This window comes from Pleurodeles waltl, chromosome 1_2, assembly GCF_031143425.1.
Source record: "Pleurodeles waltl isolate 20211129_DDA chromosome 1_2, aPleWal1.hap1.20221129, whole genome shotgun sequence".
NCBI lineage: Eukaryota > Metazoa > Chordata > Amphibia > Caudata > Salamandridae > Pleurodeles > Pleurodeles waltl.
Genome location: NC_090437.1, coordinates 1275192761 through 1275218571, shown reverse-complemented (window position 1 = coordinate 1275218571; position 25811 = coordinate 1275192761). Strand labels below are relative to the sequence as shown.

General features: G+C 44.2%; 1 protein-coding gene across 2 annotated transcripts in view; it reads right to left on the bottom strand.

Moving 5' to 3' along the window:
• The window catches only part of PTPRA (protein tyrosine phosphatase receptor type A), a 570283-nt gene that overhangs the window by 66942 nt on the left and 477530 nt on the right, over positions 1-25811 (bottom strand). For both annotated transcript variants that reach the window (XM_069204801.1, XM_069204809.1), the window contains one exon: positions 21585-21661. In XM_069204801.1, coding sequence (XP_069060902.1) covers positions 21585-21661 — 77 coding nt within the window. The remainder of the gene's footprint in view (positions 1-21584; positions 21662-25811) is intronic.

Here is a 25811-nt window from a genome sequence, read left to right as displayed (position 1 = left end):
ACATCTCACCCAGGCATCCAGAATATGCCGATAGCAGATTTACAAGTTTTATATAATGAATTAGTGGCATTATATAGACAATTAGTACAGTTCGTAATGCGAACATTAAACACAACACCAGCGTGTCCAGCACCGCCAGTAGCTGGTGGTTATCAATTGGCTACTGGGATAAATCCACAAACAGTGCATACTATTATGGGTAAAGTGCCCACGGAACGGGAAAAAATACCGTTCTGGATTGCCCAGAAAACAAATCAGCTGGAAGCTGTTTCCCCATACGGGACCACTGGAAAAACATAGATTGCTCACTATGTGCTTGCCTTTTGGGATGGTTCCCTCGGTGGATGACTGTGCCACATGGGGTACAGTCTTCGCTGCCATATATACTAGCACACCTGGTACCCCGACACTTGCCAATTTACCGGAAGTGTTAAAACAAATACAAAATGAGCATGGGGCTGCACCAGCCCTGGATTTGGGGATGAAATTGATGCGTAACTTTGACGCTGTATCATCAATTATACTGAGTAATATTAAAGGGGAAGCAGTAGCACTGGCAATTCGCCAGTGTCTCTGGGAAACTCCAAACCAGGAACAGGAGAGACAGCTACCAAAAATAATTTCCGATACCTATACTAGTATAGGTCGGGATAGTTTGGGAGCCAAACCTAAAAAATTGGAGTTCCAAGGTACCGCCCATAAGGAGGGTACAAAGCAGACACAAGAGGGCTCTAAGAAGCGCTGGGATAAACAAAAAGATTTCAAAGAAAGAAGAAATAAGAGAGCTGATTCTCCACACCAGGAGAACTCGGAAAGGAGATATAATCTCAGAAATAGGGAGAACATTAAAACTCCAGACAGATATACTGATTCACGCCCCTCTCGTTCCTTTCAGGACGCACCGGATAGACGTAGCGATAGAGGGGGCCGTCCAGATTGACGTCTGGAATACTTGAAAGAAAAGAAAGACTTACAACAGTCTACCATTAAAAAAGAAGAAAAGACTCCTCAGCAAAAGCCACAGTTTACAAAGAAGAAGGTGGCAGCACTGACAGTTAAAAATGCCAGTAATATTGAGAACGCTGTTGAGGAACAAGAGGTGGGCAGTGACTTTGTTAGACAGCGCGGCAGAGGACACGATATGTCGCCAGAGTCTGAAAGATCATCTGGATGCGACAGCAACTAGCGATTACATCACGGTTGAAACAGCAGATGGCTGCGTTCTTCCCCCCGATAGGGTTTATAACTTAAAACTTCAGATAGAGGGAGATGTGGAGCGCACTATTAGTGTCATATTTTGGGATGAACCTACTAGTGATATCCTATTGGTCAAAAGAGACTGGCCACCTGAATACGTCCGCAAGCTCCCGCATGGGGAAGATGTCATTTTGCCTTCTTTCTCCGATCTTGTTCCGGAAGCAGCAAAAGGAGCCTATGCTGCTGAATGGGCTTTAGCGCAGGCACCTGCACTATACCACAATCATGTCGGTTGGGACAAGGAGTCTCCTTGTCATATTATTCCCGTTAGGTCTACATCCCAACGGCAGCCGCAATACCCTGTTAAACATGAGGCGAAAGCACCGGTAAAGGAGATCTTATCACAACTTGAGTATCAGGGAGTAATTGAGCCCTGTACATCTGCAATGAATAATCCGTTATTCCCTGTTGCAAAGCCAGATCATTCATATAGAATAGTAGTTGATTATAGACACTTAAATAGTCATACACGCATGTATGCTATACAAAATTCACACAGCACAGATAAACAATATAGTGCGTAAAAAATATAAAACAACATTAGACATATCTAATGGGTTCTTCTGCCAGAATTTATCTCATGAAAGTCGGGACCTAAGTGCATTTTCATTTGGCTCTCAGAAACGCTTCTGCCGTTTACCTCAAGTCTATAAAAATTGCCCGTGCCTGTTTTCAGCCCGTGTAACATCAATATTACATGATATTGATTCCGAGGCATTGTCCTATGTGGATGACCTATATCTCACAGACGACGTCCTCGACATTCATCTTGCGAGGGTCGATCGGATCATTTTGGAATTTGCAGACCTCGGTTACAAATTCAATTTTAAGAAAAGCAAGATAGCCTTTCTTAGTGTGTTATTCCTGGGATATGAGCTATCAAGCGAAGGGAAGAGCCTGGCACCGCACTTTCTAGAGAAATGTGCTCAACTACAGCCTCCGAACACACTTAAGAAATTGCAGTCATTACTGGGTTTCTTCAATTTTGGCAGAACATACATTCCAGATTATGCTGAACGCATCAAGCCACTATATGACCTAGTTCAGCCCAAATTGTCTAGCAGACAGTGGACAATTGAACACACGCACATCCCTAGGGACATGTAACAGGACATGTTAGAAGCTAAACACTTACACACACGTGACAATAAAAAGAATTTGGTCATCAGAATAATTGCTGGTGCCAAAGGATTTACTTATGTCACCTTTAATGAGGATGACACGATACCGATAGCATATAAATCACATTTATACTCAAATGCTGAATAGCGTTTAGCACCTACAGAAAAGATTCTGATGGCAGTTCAGATGGCCGTCATAAAAGAGAGGCCACTTGCCTCTATTGTTGTCTCCCCGGTGCCGGCCTTAGAGGCTGTCACTAAAGCGAGCGTTCCTAACGCTAAGGCATTACACATCGGATTCAATGGGCAACGTGTCTGACCGCCACTGATGATTATATATTTGATCCAAGACTTTCTCCAGTATGAACAAGAGTACCCCGCTCCTCTAAATATCTTGCCACTAGACAGCTACCATACTATCAAATATAATGACGGTTCAGCACAACCGGCTGTAGGTACTAAACATCAATATTCAGCAGCTTGTGCAGCCGTGAGCGGAGTGATGGAAGATGGAGTTTTCCACCCTCACAATACCTACACGCAGACCTTAGGGGACTGCACGGCACAGTTGGCTGAGATTAAAGCTCTTATTCTAGCGCTCTAACATACTGAGACAGGAAGCCAGACTTTGATAGTCTGTGACTCGTATTACTGCGTCCAGTCATACAATGAATATCTCAATCATTGGAAACTGAACGTGTTTAGAGATTCAAAAGGGAACACCATTAAACACAAAACATTGTGGGGAAGGGTGGCTGATCTGAAAGATAAGCTACCGTGTGTCCATGTAGTCCATACATTAGGACACCAACGTGTAGGGGTACACGTTGCCGGTAATACATTGGCTGATGAAGCGGCCAAAGCATCAGTAGCTACGGCTTCTGTGGCTGCAGTGACTCGTTCTCAGACAAGATTGGATAAGGCTTCGGCTGCAGGCAAGCCCCTTCCGAAAGGATACCTTACAAACTACACTTACCATATCAGTGCACAGAATGTTGCTTATACAACGATTCATGGGGTTGGAGATCGAGTGATCCAATGAAGACCAGAGATTAGAGCTGATTACAGCAGCGCATGAGGGTGTAGTTTCAGCACATGCTGGTATACAGGCCACGATAACAATTCTACAGCAACGCTACTGGTGGCCTGGTCTATGCAGACGAACAAAGCAGTATGTCCTTTGCTGTGACATTTGCCAGCAGATCAATGGCTCTAATATCAAACGCCCACCGCAGACATCCCTCTTAGTGTCAGACAAGCCACTTCAGTGTGTGTACCTAGACCATTGTGGTCCCTTACAGCCTGATGGTGCATACAAATACATTTTAGTGGCTGTGGATTCCTGTTCTAGATTCCTGTGGGTATGGCCACAGCGGTCGGTTGACGCCCGGACTGTTATAAAAGATTTGCTGATCTTTATCGGTACATATGCGGTTGCAGCATTCCATTCGGACCAGGGCCCTGCATTTGCCTCTAAGGCATTCAGGGACACCATGGGGACGATGGGTGTTGAACTCCATTACTCCTCACCCTACCATCCCGAGGGAAATTCGGTTGTGGAGAGGCGGAATCGTGATCTAAAGCAGTCCTTAACAGCTCAAGTATTAGGTTCAGCCCGCAGTTGGTTACACCTCCTATATGGGGTCCAGAGAACACTGAATAATCTGCCAAGACGGTCCTTGGGGGGACGTTCTCCATATTAGGTTCTCTTTGGGATACCTATGTATGTCCCAGATCTTGATGCCCCTGGTATGGTGGCAGCAGAAACACCATTTGACATAAAAGACAGTCTCACTGTTTTACAGGAGCTCCAACAATTTCGTGATGATAAACCATCTGCAAGTGCTGCCACTTTAGGAATAAGGGAATTGGCGAAAACTTCAACTGGCTGGATTCCTAAAGTTGGGGATCTGGTTTGTGAGAAGATCGCTGTGAAGGAGTTTGGTCCATCATACAGAGCACCTGTACCAGTCTTGAGAATACAAGGCACCAGGACTGTCATCTTACCACCACTGTCTGGTTCTAAGACGAACAGATTCATCTCCATTGATGACATCAAATTACACCATGTGGCCGATCCTTCACAGTAGACCAGGAGGTCCCTTGGGTGGTTCCCGATCCCCTTTCACTACCCAACAGGACATCCATCTACATAGTAGGATGAACATCACTACTACAGACTATGCAACAATGTCAACTGCTGTTCCGGACACTTCCTCGACCATAGGGAGGGCGGAAAATGAACTCTTGTTGGTTCCAGTCACATCTTCAGTGGCCACCCAGGTTCAAGATTTAGCTGTATTTTACACGAACACTTCACCGACGGATGACGTTGTCTACCAAGAGCCTCCATGTGCAGTGGATCAGAATACACCGGCTCCTGTGTTTGCAAAGACTACCAATGGCTATTTCATTGACATTGATGATTTTTCTTCGGATTCATCCTCTGTGATTGACAATGTTTCAAAAAGTAGTAAGCTGTATCGATGGCTTAAAAAGAACTATTTGATATACCCATGGAACTACTTGTGGTTCTGTTTGACATTTATTGCATTATTTTTATGGATTGGTTTTGTCACTGTTTTCTTTTTGCTCATAAATGGTCACTATATTCCTGATCGCTCCTCAGTGGAGCCTGTTGATGAAGTTTTAACACCACATCATTCTTCACATAAGGTCCGAAGGGATTTGTCCCCTGTAAATATTACGGCAATACCTATTACTGATGGGATTGTGTGGGACAGAGTTCCATTCGATATATACGGGCCTACAGAAATTATTCAAATACCATATGTGTTCAAAATTTCAATGACTGATGTAATTACACCTGATGTTGTCTCTGATGATTGGGATGTCCAAACAGTTGATTCCATGCTAACTGAAATGAAGGACTATTCCGCTTTTGAAAGTGATGATGTATATGATTATACAATGAATTATGGGGAAATGTTCTGCTATATCAATTGGGGACATCACTACCTACACCGTGCCACTAGATACAGGCCTCTCTTGAACTACACACAGTGGGAACATTGTTCTACACCACTGATGGGGAGTACAAAGTATTATAGCGATAAATTTACATACTTTTCTGGGCATGATACAAGAAAAGCAGAGTTGTATTATTTTAAATTACCTCCGGCACAAATTAGAAAATTTTTGCTAACAGATGCAAAACTGATTTATTCAGATCCCTTTGTTTCCCGGCTCTCGATTGAGGGTTACGAATACTGGAAGAGCACTATTGACTTGAAAAGTGTATGGGGAACACAAGATTGGCAAATACAGGGTAGGGAGGCTTTGTTTCGAGCATGCCCGATTCCTGTGCAAATGATTTTCTTAAATGACACTACTGAGCAGACATCCTGTCTGGGGTTAGCAAAAATCAAAGATCTGAACACGCCCAGTATCCCTACTCCGGCAATGTTTAAAAATTGGCAACACTTCCTTAATATTACAGAGGAAAGGCTAGATGCAATGGTTAAGGCTGGTACCTATAATTCTTCACTTTCCAGTCCCGGTGGGTGGTTGGTATGGCCCACAGACACTAATGAGTGTCAAAGGCGTTTTTTGAACTCTTCATGGGGTTTTTCAATTAACAGGCCAGACCCTCGCTTTATATCGGGTCAACATACAGGTATAGTTACGACATACAGTGTGGGTAAGCTGTGCCAGCAATGGGTGCAAACGAACACGTTAGCCGCAGTTAAGAAACACCTGAACACTCTTTCTGAAAATATAGACTTGCAGGATTTTTTGCTGGGTTCTAGGAAACAGCGCTCGAAAAGGTTTTTATATGCTATGTACAATGAAATTTGGAAACTTTCCCAAATTGAGGCTGCTGCGCGTTTAAGGCAACTAGATAAGGAAAATTTTGAAAAAACATTAGCTGTTGTCGACAACGGCATGAATACACTGTCCAACAGGATTTATTCACTATCAAATATAGTGTCGTCTGCTATTGATATCACTCAGACAGACTTGTCCCGATTATATCATGGGCAAACACAGCTACGTTCCATCATGCAGCTAGGTTGGACGTTACAGACACTGAAAAGTGGCCACATTCCATGGAAGTATATTAATGGGAGTGAATTCTTCACTGCTTTTAATTTTTCCAGGGAACAAGAGACAATGGCTAAGAGGGAGGCTAGTTTCACCCTGCTTCAAGTAGAGAAATTAGATAAGTTGCTCTTCAGGGTAGCAGAGAGTCCTTCAACTATCTGGCTCTTACACGGCATTATTAATTTACCGATTTCGACCTTTCGTTTCTCGAGCTGCTTGAAACACCTTGAAGTGGGACGATATGAGCAACTAGGAGATAGCTTTATTAAGGAAGAGTGGGAGTTGCCTTTTGACTATAGATGTCTGAATGGTGAAAAGGAGGTCTTTCTTAGCGGAAGAGAATGTGAGACTGCTGTTCGTCATTCTATGATATGCAAACAGGTGTCTCTTCACGGTCTTTGCAATGCGGGGTCGCAAATTTGGCCTGTTTTCTGAAGGGTACTCCCGTCCCCTTGATACGTCCGGTGTTTCATGTACTTTCCAATGGAAGTTATGTTGTACTGAACGATCAAAGTTGTTGCGGCATGCGACCCGGAATTGCCTACGCAATCTCGGTCTCGAAGGTCGTTACGTGTTGTGGACATGTTTTGTTTCCCCCCACACGAGAGATTAAAGTATCTGACATGTGGCCCCACATAGATACTATTAATGTGAACTATGACAAGCTGAGTAGGCTAAAGGCGCTATTGTTTCAAAAACAGGTCGCCTTGACATCCGCGAAGGAGACGTATGCTCTCCAGATTGCGAGATCATCAGCCGAGATACAATCCCTTTTGAATACCGATTTCCCCAAACACTTTGGAGAACTGGTATCCAGAATATTCAATGCGTCAAGCACCACTGGGATTGTTCATGTCTTTAAGGCTGTCGGGTCTGGTTTCGTGTACATCTTCCAGACTGTCTTCGGAGTCATTCCATCAGCCATCCATTCTCTCTTTTCAAGTGTGTTTGGTGGCTTTCCGATTATTTTGGCTTTAATTGGCGGACTACTACTGCTATTTCTTCTGATTCGCTGTGGTTGTTTCTTTCCAGCAACACAGAGCAATGGAGCCGCTCCCACCAACTCCACTGTGCCGTGAGCGCATGGTTCGGATCTTCGGTGCACCTTTGCTGGTGGAACTGGAGCGTGACTGGTCGTTGTCATTTCGGCCCCTTCTCTGGTGCATACAACCAGTCTTCTGCTGCATATGGTGTCTCTTTGAACATCTGCCTATGGTCTGTCTTGCTGTTGCACCGACATCTCCTGTGGACCACGAACTGCTGATGTCCCCAATGAGGGTTCATACACGGTCATGCCCCTTGAGACTGAGGTTGCTCCGCGAGGCCATCTATGAGCCTTCCGTTTTGAGATCTACCATGGATGAGGACACTGCAACGGATAACGATACACCAGGAAATACAGCTCACTTCTGCTCTGTGGATCAGTTTGTCCGCCCAGTACTAGACTTAACATCGGACGATGTTGACTAATTTTTGAGGTCCTTGGTTGGTGACTTCGATGACATTCTTCAAGATCATGCATATAACAAATAATTTGATGAATTGAATTGCCATTCCCGATTCCAAATTATGTATTTAAATTGAAATTGTTGCACGCTGTGCTTGTCAGAGTTGACATTAACATCTCTCTGTATGTATTTTAGATTTGTTTTAACATATATTTTTTTTTTTTATAAAGAGTTTTTATTGGTTTTGCAATTGAATAAAATAGTACAAAACAAGCCAAACAATTTAATACAAAAATAACAAGGCGCCAACGGGCACCAAACAGTGGTCAAATCCAATGCCCCGGCCAACACCCTAAATGAATAGATTGTACAAGTTGATATCGACGTATCGCATGTGTGTGTGCCCCATTTCCACCAGAGGAAATAGAGGAGGAATGTGTGTGGATTATACCTCCCATTGTGTCGGTCAACGGCATCAGGGGTTAAATTGTCATGCCTTCCCACCTCCCCCAGATCTTGTGGTATTTATTCGGGCACCCTCTAGCCTCATATACGAGCTTCTCACATTGGGCACACCAATCCATCCCTCTCTTCCATTTGGTCAGGGCCAGTGCCTTATTGGCTTTCCAGTCTGCCACGATATCTCTTTTAGCCACTAGGCATGCCACCCCAGCAAGGTTCGCTCTGCTCTGCGTAATCCCGAATCCCCCATAACTCCTAGTAGGGATGTCAATGGTGTCAGCTCCATGTTTTAACATATTTTTTTGAACACATGCTACAGCTTTTTTAGCTTGTTTTTTGCTTTTAGTTCAGAAGCAAGTTTTAGCATTTGGGTTCCTGTACCTTCGTCATACCTGTTACGGCAATGGGGAGGGTGTAGTGAATCCTAGTTCGTTTTCATGGGATAACAGGAGTTAGCTTAGCCTCTGGCTTGTAGACTCGTGCCCCCGTCACCTAGTGACTTTTAACCTACTTAGCTTGCTCTGTCTTAGCCCATTTAATTATTTATTTCTTCTAAGATGGCTGCCTTGTTTATAGTTAGGCCACTTGTTATGGGTAACATTATCAGTGTCACCGCGCCAAGATCAAGCACCAAAGACAAACAAACAGTAGGTGTTCACACTTAGGGATTTTCCCTCTCTATACTATCGAGGGATTGTTTATATTAATTGCCGTCCCAAGCATGTCTGTTATCTATTGTTTAGGAACACACCTACGTCAGGGGACCTTGTACATCTGTATAAATACATCACACTTTGGATAGATAATCAGAGGGATTCCGACCAGAGGGCATCGCCATCATCGCTGATACCGATGCTGCAGTCGTCTTGACGCTGACCCAGTCTTCGTGTCCCTGCGGAGTCTGAGATAGAGACCTCATTCCACGGTAACAAGGGTTGGGGGCTCCTCTCATGGACATGGCATTGGCAGATTAGGTTTAACAAACCCAGCTCTCCTTTAGGTAGGAGGTTAGACCTTTTCACATTAGGGTATTAGGGCATAATACATCTCATATCTTTTATATATATTGCAAGATGGTGGGGGTCTTTGTAATAATGACTCGTCTTCACAATACTATTTCTTGCTTTATTCATTATCCTAATCATTGTAGCCCATGCAACTTATCGCAAATTGCAGTTATGTTAAATAAAACCTATTGTAACTTTACTGCATCTGTGTCATTGCCTGTGTTTGTATGAGACGAACGAGTTACTTACCTTCGGTAACGACTTTTCTGGTGGATACATTAGCTACCTGTGGATTCCTCACCTCATGAATACTCCCATGGCGCCAGCATTCGACGGAAATCTTCTTACTAGTCTCTGCACGTCTACGAGGACGTCACTGTCTCGCACGCGACGCCGTCTGACGTCATACAGGCAATAAGAGGTCCTCGACGACGTGCAGACGTCAGTACCAATCATTTTTTACGTGCATGAGAACAACCAGGCAATGCAATGAAAGAGCAAGGCAACATCCATTATATTGTAAAATACACCACATTGTATGAATAACTGTAAATCTTTATGTACATATATATATATATATATAAAACTCTCTCTTTTAAAATATATACACACACCAAGTATATACATAAAGATATATACACATATATATATATACAAATATATTATATATATACATCTATTGCACCCTCAAGGACCAAGAGGAGCGCACTCAAGGATTACTTGGCAAGACCATAAAGGCAACGGGGAGGCGGGTGGGACCGTGAGGAATCCACAGGTAGCTAATGTATCCACCAGAAAAGTCGTTACCGAAGGTAAGTAACTCGTTCTTCTGATGGATACAACTACCTGTGGATTCCTCACCTCATGAATAGAGTCCCAAAGCAGTACCACGCCCGGCGGTGGGTGCCTAAATGGTCAAACCAAGAAATCCTGCAGCACTGACCGTGCAAAATGGCCGTCCCTTCTAACCTCAGAATCTAAACAGTAATGTTTTGCAAAAGTGTGAAGGGACGACCAAGTTGCGGCCTTGCAGATGTCGACCACAGGAACACCTCTGGCTAAGGCCGAAGTGGCCGACTTAGCTCTGGTGGAATGAGCTCTAATGCCCTCAGGAGGATCCTTCTTTGCCAAAGAGTAACATATTTTAATGCAAAGAACAACCCACCTGGATAGTGTTCTCTTGTGGACTGCCTTTCCTCTCCTCTTGCCCACGTATCCAATAAACAGCTGATCCTCCAGCCTGAAATCCCTTGTTCTATCGATAAAGAAGCTCAACGCTCTCTTTGGGTCCAGACGGTGCAGTCTTTCTTCCTCTTTGGAAGGATGAGGCGGAGGATAGAACGTGGACAAAGTAATTGCCTGGGCCAAATGGAAGGGTGAAACAACCTTCGGGAGGAAAGCAGCCTTGGTCCTCAACACCACCTTATCCCCATAAAAAGTTGTATAAGGGGGTTTTACTGATAAGGCCTGCAACTCACTCACTCTCCTTGCAGATGTTATAGCTATCAGGAAGACTGTTTTTAAAACCAAATACCTCAAGGGGCAAGAATGCATAGGTTCAAAAGGGGACCCCATAAGGAAAGTCAGGACTAAGGACAAATCCCATTGCGGCATAACGAATGGCTTTGGAGGATATTGATTTAGAAGACCTTTCAAGAATCTGATAACAATAGGGGATTTAAATAAAGATGGTTGGTCTGGAAGACATATGAAGGCTGACAAGGCCGATAAATAACCTTTAATGGTAGCCACTGCACAACCTTTTTGCGCCAGAGATAGAGCAAAAGACAAAATGTCCGATAGATGAGCATGTAAGGGATCAATCTGCCTCTCTCCACACCACGCAACAAATTTAGACCACCTATTAGCGTAGATAGATTTAGTGGAGTGTCGCCTGGCCGCTAATATAACATCCACTACCTCAGGCGGGAGAGAGAAGGAACTCAGGTTGCCCCGTTCAATCTCCAGGCATGTAGGTGCAGACTCTGGAGGTTGGGGTGTAGAACCTGCCCCTGCGACTGCGAGAGGAGGTCTGCCCTGAAAGGGAGACGGAGCGGCGGGCACGTTGAGAGTTGGAGAAGATCGGAGTACCACACCCTCCTTGGCCAATCCGGAGCTATTAAGATTACTAGAGCCCGGTCTTGGCGAATCTTCCTCAATACTCGAGGAATCAAGGGTATGGGAGGAAACGCGTAAAACAACTGGCCGCACCAGGTCATTTGAAACGCGTCCCCCAACGCTTCCTGCATCGGATACTGAAGGCTGCAGAACAACGGACAATGCGCGTTCTCTCGAGTGGCGAACAGATCTACCCGAGGAAACCCCCACTTCTGGAAGATTAAACGGACTTGATCTGGATGGAGACGCCACTCGTGGTCTGCCGAGAAGTGGCGACTGAGACTGTCCGCACGCACGTTCAAAACTCCGGCCAGATGGTTTGCTATCAAGCAAATCCGATGGTCCTTTGCCCAGGACCATAGTCGAAGAGCTTCTCTGCAGAGAAGGTACGACCCCACTCCTCCCTGCTTGTTTATGTACCACATCGTGGTAGTATTGTCCGTTAGGACCTGTACCGACTGACCACGAAGGGAAGGGAGGAAGGCCTTGAGAGCCAGACGTACAGCCCGTAACTCTAACAGATTGATGTGAAAAATCTGTTCCTCTGGAGACCAAAGACCTTTGATCTCCAGATCCCCCAGATGAGCTCCCCACCCTAGAGTGGAAGCATCCGTTATGACTGTTGTCACTGGTGGCGACTGCTGGAACGGCTTTCCTTGTGAAAGATTGTTGCTTGCAATCCACCACTTCAAATCCACAGCAGCATCTCTGGAGATCTTGACAGTACCCTCTAGATCCCCTCTGTGTTGAGACCACTGCCTTCGGAGGCACCACTGAAGAGCCCTCATGTGCCAGCGAGCATGCGTGACCAACAGAATGCAGGAGGCAAAAAGACCGAGCAGACGAAGGACCTTGAGGACTGGAACTACCGCTCCATTTCGAAACATTGGAACCAAATCCTGAATATCTTGAATCCGCTGAGGCGGAGGAAAGGCCCGACCCAATGTTGTATCCAGTACTGCCCCTATGAACAGGAGGCGCTGAGAGGGCTCTAGGTGAGATTTGGGCTCGTTCACCGAAAAGCCCAGGTCGAACAACAACTGGGTTGTTGACTGCAGATGACGCAACACAAGCTCCGGGGACTTGGCTTTGATTAACCAATCGTCCAAGTAAGGGAATACTGCTATCCCCTTCCTTCTGAGCTCTGCCGCAACCACCGACATCACCTTCGTGAAGACTCGAGGTGCTGAAGTAAGACCAAACGGAAGGACCGCAAACTGGTAGTGTTGCGATCCCACCACAAACCGGAGATACTTCCTGTGTGACTTGAGTATCGGGATATGAAAGTAAGCATCCTGCAAGTCGACAGACACCATCCAGTCTTCCATGTTCAACGCCAAAAGCACCTGTGCTAGGGTCAGCATCTTGAACTTTTCCTGCTTGAGGAACCAATTCAAGATCCTCAGGTCCAGAATTGGTCTCAAACGACCATCCTTCTTGGGAATCAGGAAATACCTTGAGTAAACTCCTTGACCCCTTTCCTGCTCCGGGACCAACTCCACCGCGCCCTTTAAAAGGAGGACTTCTACCTCCTGTTCTAGCAACAGGAGGTGTTCTTGTGAACAATACGAAGGGCGGGGCGGGATGAGGGGCGGAAACTCCCGAAAGGGAAGGGTGTAGCCTTTTCCCACAACACTGAGAACCCAAGTGTCCGACGTAACAGTCTCCCATTTGGTGAGAAAATGCTGTAATCTTCCCCCTACAGGAGAGGAGTGAGTGGGAAATGGTGGAAGCCTAAGGCTGCTTCCCCTGCTGCACCCCGCCAGAGGATGAGGAAGAGGCAGAGTGCTGCTGAGAAGCTCCCCTGGTGCGGACCCTACCCCTCCCCCTAAAAGATCTATAGGGATGGGAAGAGGCAGGTTGCTGATATCTTCCCCGAAAGGAAGAGGAGGAAGAGCCACGCCCAAATCCACGAAACCTCCTGAAGAATCTGGAAGAGGCCGTGGAAGAAGGAGCTTGGAGTCCCAGCGACTTAGCCGTGGCCCTGCTCTCTTTAAACCGTTCCAAGGCCGAATCAGCCTTAGCCCCAAACAGTTTGTCCCCATCAAACGGGAGATCCAACAATGTGGACTGTACATCTGTCGAAAAGCCCGAGTTACGGAGCCAGGCCTGTCTCCTTTCCACCACAGTTGTGCCCATTGCTCTGGCTACCGAGTCGGTGGTATCCAGTCCCGTCTGGATAATTTGGGTCGCAGCAGCCTGGGCATCAGAGACAAGATCCAAAAGACCCTGGGGAAGCTCTGTAAACGAAGAGGAGATGTCATCCATCAGAGCATGAATATACCTCCCCAGGATACAGGTTGCATTGGTGGCTTTTAATGCCAGACTGCAGGACGAAAAAATCTTCTTCGACTGCGCCTCCAGCTTTTTTGAGTCTCTGTCCCCAGGCACCGTCGGAAAAGAACCAGGCGCTGACTTGGACGAACAGGAGGCCTGCACAACCAAGCTCTCCGGCGTAGGGTGCCTAGATAGGAAACCAGGATCAGTTGGAGCCGTCCGATACCTCCTGGCCACGGCTCTGTGAACTGCTGGGGAAGATGCCGGCTTCTTCCACACCTCTAAAACCGGATCCAGCAGAGCGTCATTAAAAGGTAATAGAGGCTCCGCCGCGGCTGAGGCCGGATGCAACACCTCTGTCAAAAGGTTTTGTTTCGCCTCCACCACCGGCAAAGGCAGGTCCAAAAAACTAGCTGCCTTCCGTACCACTGTATGAAAGGAAGCAGCTTCCTCGGTATATTCCCCCGGGGACGAAAGGTCCCACTCAGGGGAAGTGTCCAGCCCACTGGCCGACTCCAGTCCACGCAGCCCATCACCCGAGTCCTCTAGCTCTCCTTCCTCTAGAGCTCGTTGGTACTCCTGCTCCTCTAGTACCCGGAGAGCACGCCTCCTTGAATGCAGTCGTTGCTCAATCCGCGGAGTCGACAATACCTCCGCCGAAGTCGGAGATCGGCGCCGATCTTCCGAAGCCACCGACGCCGCATCCGGCGCCACAGGTAACTTCGGCGCCGACTGAAGAGCAGATGAAACGGATGGACCCACCGGAGTCACAGGCCGAAATCTCGACGTCGACGGGATGGGAATCCCTGGGGCCAATCCCTCCGAAGCCATCGGAGCGGCCACCGGCGCCGACACTGGCGCCGAGCCCACGTTCCCAAACGGGAGAAAGGGCATAAAGGGTGCCGGCCGAAGAGGCGCAGGATCACCCAAAGAAAAGGCCAAAGGCCCAGCCGGAGCACCCCCTGGAGCCATCTGCTGGAAGATGGCATACATCGCATTCAAGAATGCGGAACTATCGGCTCCAGGGGTGGGAAAAGCCGGATACTGGGGTGCCTGACTCGGAGGCGATCCCAACACCGGCCTCGGCGTCTGCGCCGGAGAAAACACTTGAGGCTCCATTACCTTAATCACCGACGCCTGTCCAGGCGAAGTTGGAGACGCCGGAGAGAGCAACAGGGGTCGAAGGATGCAGGGTCACCGTGGGGCTGATCTCCCATGTCCTCCGGCGCCGATCCGGAGACCTGGAACGAGCCTCCCTTGAATGACGCCGAGATTCTCTACGGCGCCGGGAGTCTCGATGACGCCGATGTTTTGGAGAAGACTTTTTCTTATGATGCTTCTCCTTTGACTTGGCCATAAACAGCTTCGCCTCGCGTTCTTTAAGGGCCTTCGGATTCATGTGCTGACACGAATCACAAGTCGAGACGTCGTGGTCGGAGCTCAAACACCAAAGGCAATCGGAATGAGGATCCGTCACCGACATCTTGCCTCCACACTCACGACAAGGCTTAAATCCAGACTTTCTCTGCGACATTATTTCCACAGAGAAAGAGTACGCAGCAAGATATACACTGTAACCGCAAGAGTAACAGTTGCTCCCTCGAAGATAACCGTTTCGAATGCACGGAAAAAAGGGAACTGACGTCTGCACGTCGTCGAGGACCTCTTATTGCCTGTATGACGTCAGACGGCGTCGCGTGCGAGACAGTGACGTCCTCGTCGACGTGCAGAGACTAGTAAGAAGATTTCCGTCGAATGCTGGCGCCATGGGAGTATTCATGAGGTGAGGAATCCACAGGTAGTTGTATCCATCAGAAATAATATATCTGTGAGAAAAGGGTAATCTCCGTTTAACCACTACACTCCCTGAGATATCTTATTTTCGAGTCCATGAGTAAACGGCTGCCATAAATCACCTTTTACTATAGTGTTTCTGGTGAGGTGCTGCTAGTGAGCCGGTAAGGTTGGGACAACAGTTGCGACTTGTTGTAGGAAAGACATAGTCGCCTACAAACAAAAGTACTGTCATCCCTAAACCAGCAGTCTTGCTCAGAGCAAGAGTCCAAACTACGACAGTGTGTGTATATTTATGTTGTGTTAATGATTTATGTACGATTTGTGTAGAACAGAATGGAGTTTGTGATGAATTGACTGTAGGAGTGTAGGGTTTTGCTCGTTTTATAGTTTTTTTCATTAAAGACAGTTGTTATATATTTGAGTTGTACTTTATCTGTTTTCATTTTTTGTTTTTGGTATTTTGAGAGGGGGCAGTTTGTTTTTCCGCATTGATTTCACTGAATTACTCTCCTGATCATGGCAGGGACCCTTTTCGTTTTTTTTTCTTTTTAAATATGCATGCAGGCCAGGTTTGATGATGATAATGCTGAGAGCTTAATTGTCCATGAGGAAAATCTGACTTCTATTCTACAGGATAATGAACCATACAGACCAGTGGAAGGTGGCATCTATTTTATCAGGTGTACCCTTTATATAATAAAGCTATTACATTGGTTTAAATCCTGTAGAACAGCACTTAATTTGCGCAGCTCTAGTACATGCAGCCAAAGTCCATTTGCACTGGAGAGGAAACCTGATCGCAAAGTTAAAAGTTGATCCTAATCCTAAACTGCTTAAATTCTCTGAGAGACCCAAAAGGGTTTGTAAAAGGGTCTTTGGGATGGATATATGGTTTAAAAGTCTTATGGAGTGAATAAAATGTACCTTAAGACTGCCTCTTTAATAAAAAATCATTAACCTGACACGTTAGGAAAAATGACTAATTTGACATATTAAGAGATTAGACTATTCCAACAATCACACGTGTAGCTCCTTAACAGCTCTTACTGTGCAATCATTTTTGCCACTGTTATAAAGACTGCTTCTTGCAGAGCCTGGGACCTCGTAAAATCCATGAACATCCCAGTTCTTTACAGAAAGAATTTTTCTTATAAGAGATTACTTCCTACATTCGCCCTGATGCAGCTACTGATAATCTACAAAATCACAAATGCATCATTGATTGCCTCCAGCCGAGTTCCAATCTCGGAGTACTTGCTGTCAGAAAGTGCACACAGTTAAGTTAAAAAGCAGCTTTCGGACAGCCACCCACTCAGCAGATGCAGGTGTGGCTTCCTTTGCCCCCAACAGGTATTTTAAAGAAAGCAGCTCTACTAAGAGTCAGTTCCACAAACCGGAGCATGATGTACTACTAGTGACTATAATTTAAAGCAATCAAGTGGCCATTGCTTGAGATCTTAAGTGTTACCAAATAATCATGGAAACATAATGTTCTAGGAGGGATTAAGAAACCGGGACAGCTTCAGATATCAACTATGAAAAGCTTTTGTCACATTATCTTACAACCCAAAAAGCTGAATTTGTAAAGCTGAATTGTAAGGCTGTGTGACTCAGTGGCACATTGTCTCAAAAGTGAAAAGACCATTGTGTTTGAGAGCAGAAGACAATCGTGGAGGAACGGCTAATGGACAGCAAGAGCGAAAGAAAACAAGGCTGAAAACTAGAATGTACATGTAATGGCAGCAGGTACTTGATAACACAGGCCGCACATACACAAGCACGCATTCTGTGCGTGACGTGATAAAGTGTGCAATCGGAGTTAGTAAGAGACATTGGAGGATATGTGTACTGTAAAAGGAGATAGCATGAAGCTGTACCAATGCACTTCTGGTAAGAGTAGACAAAGGATTTGAAACCGGGATAAACATGTATTGATAATGAATATGGCCATAGAAATATAGCACATATGTTTAGGCACTCAAGCACAGATCCCCAACATATAAAGGGTACTAGGCACACAGCACATCATAGGTAAGTGTATCAATAAAAAGATAGATAAGCACACAAACTGAAAAATCTATGCTTGCAGATCAATAAACACACAGGCACACAGTCCAACAGACATACAGGGAGTGCAGAATTATTAGGCAAGTTGTATTTTTGAGGATTAATTTTATTATTGAACAACAACCATGTTCTCAATGAACCCAAAAAACTCATTAATATCAAAGCTGAATATTTTTGGAAGTAGTTTTTAGTTTGTTTTTAGTTTTAGCTATGTTAGGGGGATATCTGTGTGTGCAGGTGACTATTACTGTGCATAATTATTAGGCAACTTAACAAAAAAAAATATATACCCATTTCAATTATTTATTATTACCAGTGAAACCAATATAACATCTCAACATTCACAAATATACATTTCTGACATTCAAAAACAAAACAAAAACAAATCAGTGACCAATATAGCCACCTTTCTTTGCAAGGACACTCAAAAGCCTGCCATCCATGGATTCTGTCAGTGTTTTGATCTGTTCACCATCAACATTGCGTGCAGCAGCAACCACAGCCTCCCAGACACTGTTCAGAGAGGTGTACTGTTTTCACTCCTTGTAAATCTCACATTTGATGATGGACCACAGGTTCTCAATGGGGTTCAGATCAGGTGAACAAGGAGGCCATGTCATTAGATTTCCTTCTTTTATACCCTTTCTTGCCAGCCACGCTGTGGAGTACTTGGACGCGTGTGATGGAGCATTGTCCTGCATGAAAATCATGTTTTTCTTGAAGGATGCAGACTTCTTCCTGTACCACTGCTTGAAGAAGTTGTCTTCCAGGAACTGGCAGTAGGACTGGGAGTTGAGCTTGACTCCATCCTCAACCCGAAAAGGCCCCACAAGCTCATCTTTGATGATACCAGCCCAAACCAGTACTCCACCTCCACCTTGCTGGCGTCTGAGTCGGACTGGAGCTCTCTGCCCTTTACCAATCCAGCCACGGGCCCATCCATCTGGCCCATCAAGACTCACTCTCATTTCATCAGTCCATAAAACCTTAGAAAAATCAGTCTTGAGATATTTCTTGGCCCAGTCTTGACGTTTCAGCTTGTGTGTCTTGTTCAGTGGTGGTCGTCTTTCAGCCTTTCTTACCTTGGCCATGTCTCTGAGTATTGCACACCTTGTGCTTTTGGGCACTCCAGTGATGTTGCAGCTCTGAAATATGGCCAAACTGGTGGCAAGTGGCATCGTAGCAGCTGCACGCTTGACTTTTCTCAGTTCATGGGCAGTTATTTTGCGCCTTGGTTTTTCCACACGCTTCTTGCGACCCTGTTGACTATTTTGAATGAAACGCTTGATTGTTCGATGATCACGCTTCAGAAGCTTTGCAATTTTAAGAGTGCTGCATCCCTCTGCAAGATATCTCACTATTTTTGACTTTTCTGAGCCTGTCAAGTCCTTCTTTTGACCCATTTTGCCAAAGGAAAGGAAGTTGCCTAATAATTATGCACACCTGATATAGGGTGTTGATGTCATTAGACCAAACCCCTTCTCATTACAGAGATGCACATCACCTAATATGCTTAATTGGTAGTAGGCTTTCGAGCCTATACAGCTTGGAGTAAGTCAACATGCATAAAGAGGATGATGTGGTCAAAATACTCATTTGCCTAATAATTCTGCACTCCCTGTACAGCTATCTATTTACACATACTAAAAGATAGATGATGCATGCAAAAAGGGTTGCAGGTACCTATATATGCAGGCCATCAGGCTTAAAGACACCTACATATACGTACAAACAAATTCAGAGGCATAAGGAGGGGCAAATACATATAAGCTATATAAAAAACATTGGTGTGGTTTGTCTCTAAAAAGATACTACACAAATATAGATACATTTTCAGTTACCGTCAACAAAGGTACATACGGAGAGTGTGGCAGATGAAGAGGGAGAGGGTTAATGGGCATGTGGATGCATTATAGGCGCTGCCAGATCTCACTTAATGGTGTGTAGAAGATGTAGCCCTGCTGCAGAGGGGAAAATCACATCTGAGGTGGGCTAATGGGGGAAGCACCAACACCTCTTCAATTCTTGACTTCTCCGTGGGTAAAATTCTTCTACTGGGTTTTCAGGTGCCATGCCCATCAAATACAACTTTGAATTCACCAGTAGATAATCAGTGGCGCCTAGTGATCTTTGAAAGCTGAGTGCAATAATTGCCACAAATTCCAGCAGTAAAGGGAATCAAGCTAGAAAGATTTCTTATAGGATGTGTGGGGATTGTTCCCCTGAGAACACTAAAAAATGTGATTGATTACAGAACAATGTTTCACAAAAATGCTAAAAAATAAAAGTAAAAAATCATAAAGGGCACTCATGAAATATCCCTTCATTGTCATGGTGTGCCAATGAAGCATAACTCTCCCCAGGAATTGCCCAGTTTTTTCAGAATTTGCTTTGGGAGACTCTAAAGCAAATATTTTTTTAAATGGTTTAAACCATGAGGCATTTCAGGATTCTCCAAGTTAAGAATGACCTGCTTAAGGCAAAATCAGCATTTTGTCATGGTTTTCATCTTGCCAAGAATTACATACAATATGCTAAGGCCAGAAATTTTCCATTGATGCTGCTTATATTCCATATGTGCCCTATATGTAAAAAATGACCTCCAGTAAGGCCAGTGGTTTGTTATGGGTGACTCCCAACACATGACACAGAAATATGTCCAATACGACAGCAATGATACTTTGCCACTGTGCCTGACATGAATACAGAAGCAACACTGGAATTGACCAATGCAGAAGGACCTTCTTCGAGCTGCTACCCAGCTTGTGTTATGGAGCTAGAACGCCAGCTCTATCAAAAATTGAGACAAGTCTTTGGATCATGCCTCTGCTACTCTGTGGACGCGTGCTGGACAAAGTGGTGCATCGACTAATGCCCTGACCACACTATTTTTCCAAATATCCTACTCTGCACGGGGTATGTGTAGCACAGCATTTCTGTTAAATATGAATTTTTGCTGTAGGATTAGATTTAGATGAAACATACCCTAACACGTGCAATCCCAACATCCATTTGCAGATTGCTGTGTCTTAAACAGCACTCTGCAGATGGGTCAAGTGTCTGCCACTTTCTACTATCAGAAGCCTGGGGAGTCGGGGATGGCTGACATGCATACTAGCAGTGTTCATGAAAATAAGAACATCAGATTATTTTTTCCGCATCTATAGTGGAATCCTGCTCTTTTAGCAATTGCTTAAATACATGCAACTTACTAGTGGCAAAATAACCTATCCCTATCACTATTAAATTACGGACTTGTGGTTTGCAGAGCACTCCAGAAAGGACATCACCATGTATCGAGATCTTTCCTTATACAAATCACAATCATTGTTTGAGTTAGCTCAAAATGGGTCAATTCACAAATTAAAATTGTAGCCCCTCAAGTGCCAGGAATTGAACATGGTGTGTGGTATATGTTGAGCAACCTACAATCTATGCACTGGCTTTATTAGATATGCATTGTATTTCCAATAGGCATTTGCCAACAACTGGAGTACCAAAAGCAAACGTGTTTCACAAATCATTTCACAAATTATTTTATATTGCTTGGCTCTCAAAATATTTAATTTACCCCCCACCCCAGTTTACCTTAGTCTGCTATCTATTTAATAAGACATAAGCAAGATAAAAATAGGTGCAACATTTAATAAAATAATGGCGTGTTTCAGACAGGCAATAGTAGGATATAAAAATGCTACTGCAGCAAATCTCGACCCAAAAGCAGTTTCTGCGAGGACAGGACTTTTTTTTTTTTTTTTTAAACCGTACCAAAAACAGCAACTTCCACATTTGTGCAACAGACAAACCACCACCTCATGAATTACACTTGCTTACCACCTTCTCAAGGTGCTGTAATTACACACACACTCATTTTAAATAAACCAACATTTTTTTTATTTATCGTTCTTCAAAAGGGTTTGCAATCATAACACAATTATCAAGCCTTAAAAAGAAAACACACTTACATCAATAAATGAAGCATTTACATAATCTGTATTTTCTTCGCCTCTTTTCACTGGAATGATTACTCTATTAAATTCATCTAAAGAAAGAAAAATTGCATAACAATTTAGTGTTGGTTAAACAATGAGCACAGAACACCACAGACTAATATTTTATTCAAATGTGATTTTGACATGCTTAAAGATAGTCTCGAAACCCAAAAGTGTATGAACGGCATAAATGAATTACAACTTACATCAGTCAGCTGTACCACTAGCAAAAGTGCTGGATATTGATAGACTCCTAGCAGGTAAATAGCTACCCAGGAGATGCATAGGCCGTACCTAAGATAAGCGGCACTACAATTTCAACACACATTTCGCTACTCCTTGCTACATCAGCTGCTTCTGAACATCCCAGAGTTCTGATAATGAACTGGAATATTACCTAGATTAGAAAGTGCCTGCAATGGGAGACATACTCCTGAGAAGCCAGATTTAGAGTTGATCACTTTCCTATGTAAAAGCCTGAATATGTGCATGAAAGTTTTTCTCTACTGCAACAAGTTCCTGGTATAAATGAGCCCCTAAAAACATTCCTTTCTATATGATTATAGTACATACTGAAATTGCTCAAAATATGAAAAATATGTAGTTCAAGACAGTTTTAAAATTAGTCCCTCATTTCTCTGATTGTTTTATGCTAGTCATTTTAAAATAGATTTTAAATAATTAACCTTGAATGTAGTTGCTTACAAGTTTCACAAACTTGTTTCTTAGGCAATATAGACACATATCTTACATTTTGTTCTGAAAGAACAGGCAGCATTTGACATCAATATTAATAGGACCATCACATCTGCAGGTATCGATACAGCAATACAACAGAAACAAAAATACCAGCCAGTTGCCCATTTACTCCTAAACACGATATTTAGTGATCGCACAGTGGTTGGTAGCAAGTTTCTAAACTATTCCAACAACGTACCCCACATTTTCTTGTATTCTCCCAGGCATCCACTTACGTGGTATACCCATACCTCAACTAGAGCACAGCAGTCCATGCCTTATACCCATTCCACCAACCTAAGGTTGTAAGAATACATTAATATTCACAAGTGCCTTTTCCCACGAGTGGGATGCAGTTTGCACATAGGTGGCACCACACCCACAAGCAATATATAAAGCAGCCCAACATGTAATGAGGGCTATAAGTATTGTTTTTTTAATTTCCACAAGTGTCACAGACGGACATTGCAAAAATTAGGTATCATCTTAAGACACCACCTTAGTTAGATGTATTACACCATACCTTATAGCACGCATTATTTATGCTTTCAATAGTGGTAATCATACAAGGAGTGACATCAAACTTGGTCCTAAAGATGAGTCTAGGGGTAAGACTCCAAAACATGTAGACCAGGAAGTGTGGTACATAACATACCCCATTTCTGACACCCGCTTTTTAATCATACTGCCTACAGGAGATCTATTAAATCATTGGAATCACCAGGAGGCAGGTATTTTTTTTTTTTTAACTCACCCGAGACCCCATCACTCCTATCCCTCTTATGATTCACATTGATGAGATTAGAACAGTGCTCCCACATATCTCGTCGGTCATGGCACACCCTGCTCCATAGCGGAACGTGAAGAAACCTAATGATGAAGCATGCCACCAAGGGGTAACCCTGGTGGGTGAGGGTTTTTCTAACAGGAAAATCATCTTTTCCCTCTCCATTCTGTGGCATTTCTTTAGGATGGGTCTTTTTTGTAATGTTATATAGACAATAATATAGCTGAACATTCGGTGTTCCCAGCTCTTCACCAAAGGGTGAATGGATACATTTATTAAATGCAACCCATGTTTTGGGGGTGAGGGTATTCCAAGAGTACAAAGCAGCATTTAAAGTAACTGGAGGAGTGAAGTGACATAATTTTATACAAAGTTACCCTGATCATAAGTGAAATCGAAAGTTTGCCCCAGGCCATCAATTAATGCAGTGGGGAAAAGAGATGGTAAAACTCCATTCACTTGAACTCAGTCCCTAGGGAGAGGTGTAGACAAGGCGAATAATACTCTATCTAGGTTCAAATTTAATTTTCCTCAGCACTTAATATGGAAAGGACCTCTGAACCAAGTTAAATGACTTCTCCAAATCCAAAGTGACAAAGCCATAGTTTGAGAAAGCTTTTTCAGGCAGTGTCTGGTTCCACATGTAGGCATGAAGTCATTTTGATGTAGATGCAGTAAGAATCAAATTACTCCCTTAAACCTAGGAACTTCACTAGTATTTTTGATTCTACATTTATTCAAGAAATTGCTCTATATGAGGCAATATCAATTGGATCCTTCCCTAGCTTTAAAATGATTACTACTGTTGCGCCACTAAATCATGTGGCTAATGCGGAGTCTGGCGGGCATGTTAGTACAGCGCCTCCAGCTGGTTAACTAATCTACTAACATTAAAAAGTCATTGGGACAGGGGGGGAGGAATATGTCTGAAGGCATGGCTTTAATTGCTACAAATATTTCCTCAGTTGATTTGGGTAGGCCTGAGTCTTCCCTATCCTGTTGCTGTACCAAGGTCACCTGAAGATCTTGTATTATGGGACTGGCCATCTCCTCATCCGGGATGGTAATACTGTAACATGAATGGTAGTAGTAGTTTGCAAATACCATTGCTATCCTCTTAGAATCAACCAGGAAGGTCCCTGAAGGATTACAGCATGCCAGCTACTACCAGATGTTTAATATCCCGATTAAGAATGACCCTCCCCTATCTGCGGTATTTCCTTTACTACCACTTCTATTGGAGCATGATCAGATAGACTCCACTATCCTCTAGAGGAGTCTATCATAGCAAAGGCACTGGCTGGGCAGACAAAGAATTAAACCAATCATAGGTGAGACCTGTAACTTCCATAATAAAAAGTATAATTCTGGACAGTGAGGCATCTCATTCGCCATACATAACATAGCCCGAGCACTAAGGGCCCTCTCAGTAGGAGAATCTTTAGGTTCTCAACCAACAGAGTCCTCCCACCCACTTCAGGGTTCATAATAGTATTAAAATGTTCTCCAAGGAGCAACCAACCTGCTGGAACTTTAAGGATCAAGTCACATAGGAATTGCAAAGTGTTGCTGACCATCGCTGGAGGCACGTATATACTTCCAAAATACCGACATGAACCGTTCAGCTTGGTGGTTAACGCCACTTAAAGACCCAGAGGGTCAGTGTGCACATCTGTAAACTTAAAGGGAATGTTATATGTATTAAAAATGGCCACCCCACTAGAGCCCAATCTGAACCCGGCGTGATATTCTCATGATAAACCATAATGGCCAAGAAATCCACACCGGCAGTCAGACAAATTTGTTTCCTGTAGTAGAATCAACCTTGGGCAATGCCTTTTAAGATACTATAAGAAAGACTTCTCAATCATATTATTTAAACCATTCACTTTCTTGATGAGACAGCATTATGTGTGTCACAAACTAGTTATTATAATTTAAGAGACTGACACATAGGTACATAAAAAGATGTGCACTGCCGTGTAAGAGCTAGAAACAAACTCAAACCCAACCACCCTTACCCCCATGCTTACCAACATGAAGCATCTGTCACGCTTCTACTTCAACTGTGTGACTTTCATCTGGGTCAGTGAATCCTACCGTCTGCTACATTCAATATCAAGTCAAAGTCTCCAAAAAGGAGTGGATAACCCATATAGTAATTCTTCCTTCAGATCCCTAAACTCTCTGAAGGGACATGATCCCCTTAACCCATCCCTCCCTAACTCCCTCCACCAGGCCTTCCCACGCTGAGCCTCTCGTATGCACTGGAGTCTTTGGATATGGCATCTCCATCACATCTCGTCCACTACGCCTTGACCTCCATCGACACTCCCACCTGCCTGTAGGCCTGTTGTCTTTCAACCCCTTGCGTTTTCACAGGAGATTTGTCACCAGCATTAAACGTGCACACAATGCTCTCGACATCCGCTCTTTCTTCAAGCAATTCTCAAGGACTTTCAGGCATTAAAAAAAACATTATTTCCTTTCACCTTTAACTTGGTGGGGTGAAGCAACATGTATTGGAGCTCTAACTTTCTCAGCTTTTGGATTAGTTCTTGATCAAATTTACACTGTTGCTGCACACCAGTATTACAGTCTGGAAAGATGAAGGACTCTAAGGTGTTACACAGTACTTTTGGCATCCTAAACCACCCTAAGGATACTGTCTGTCT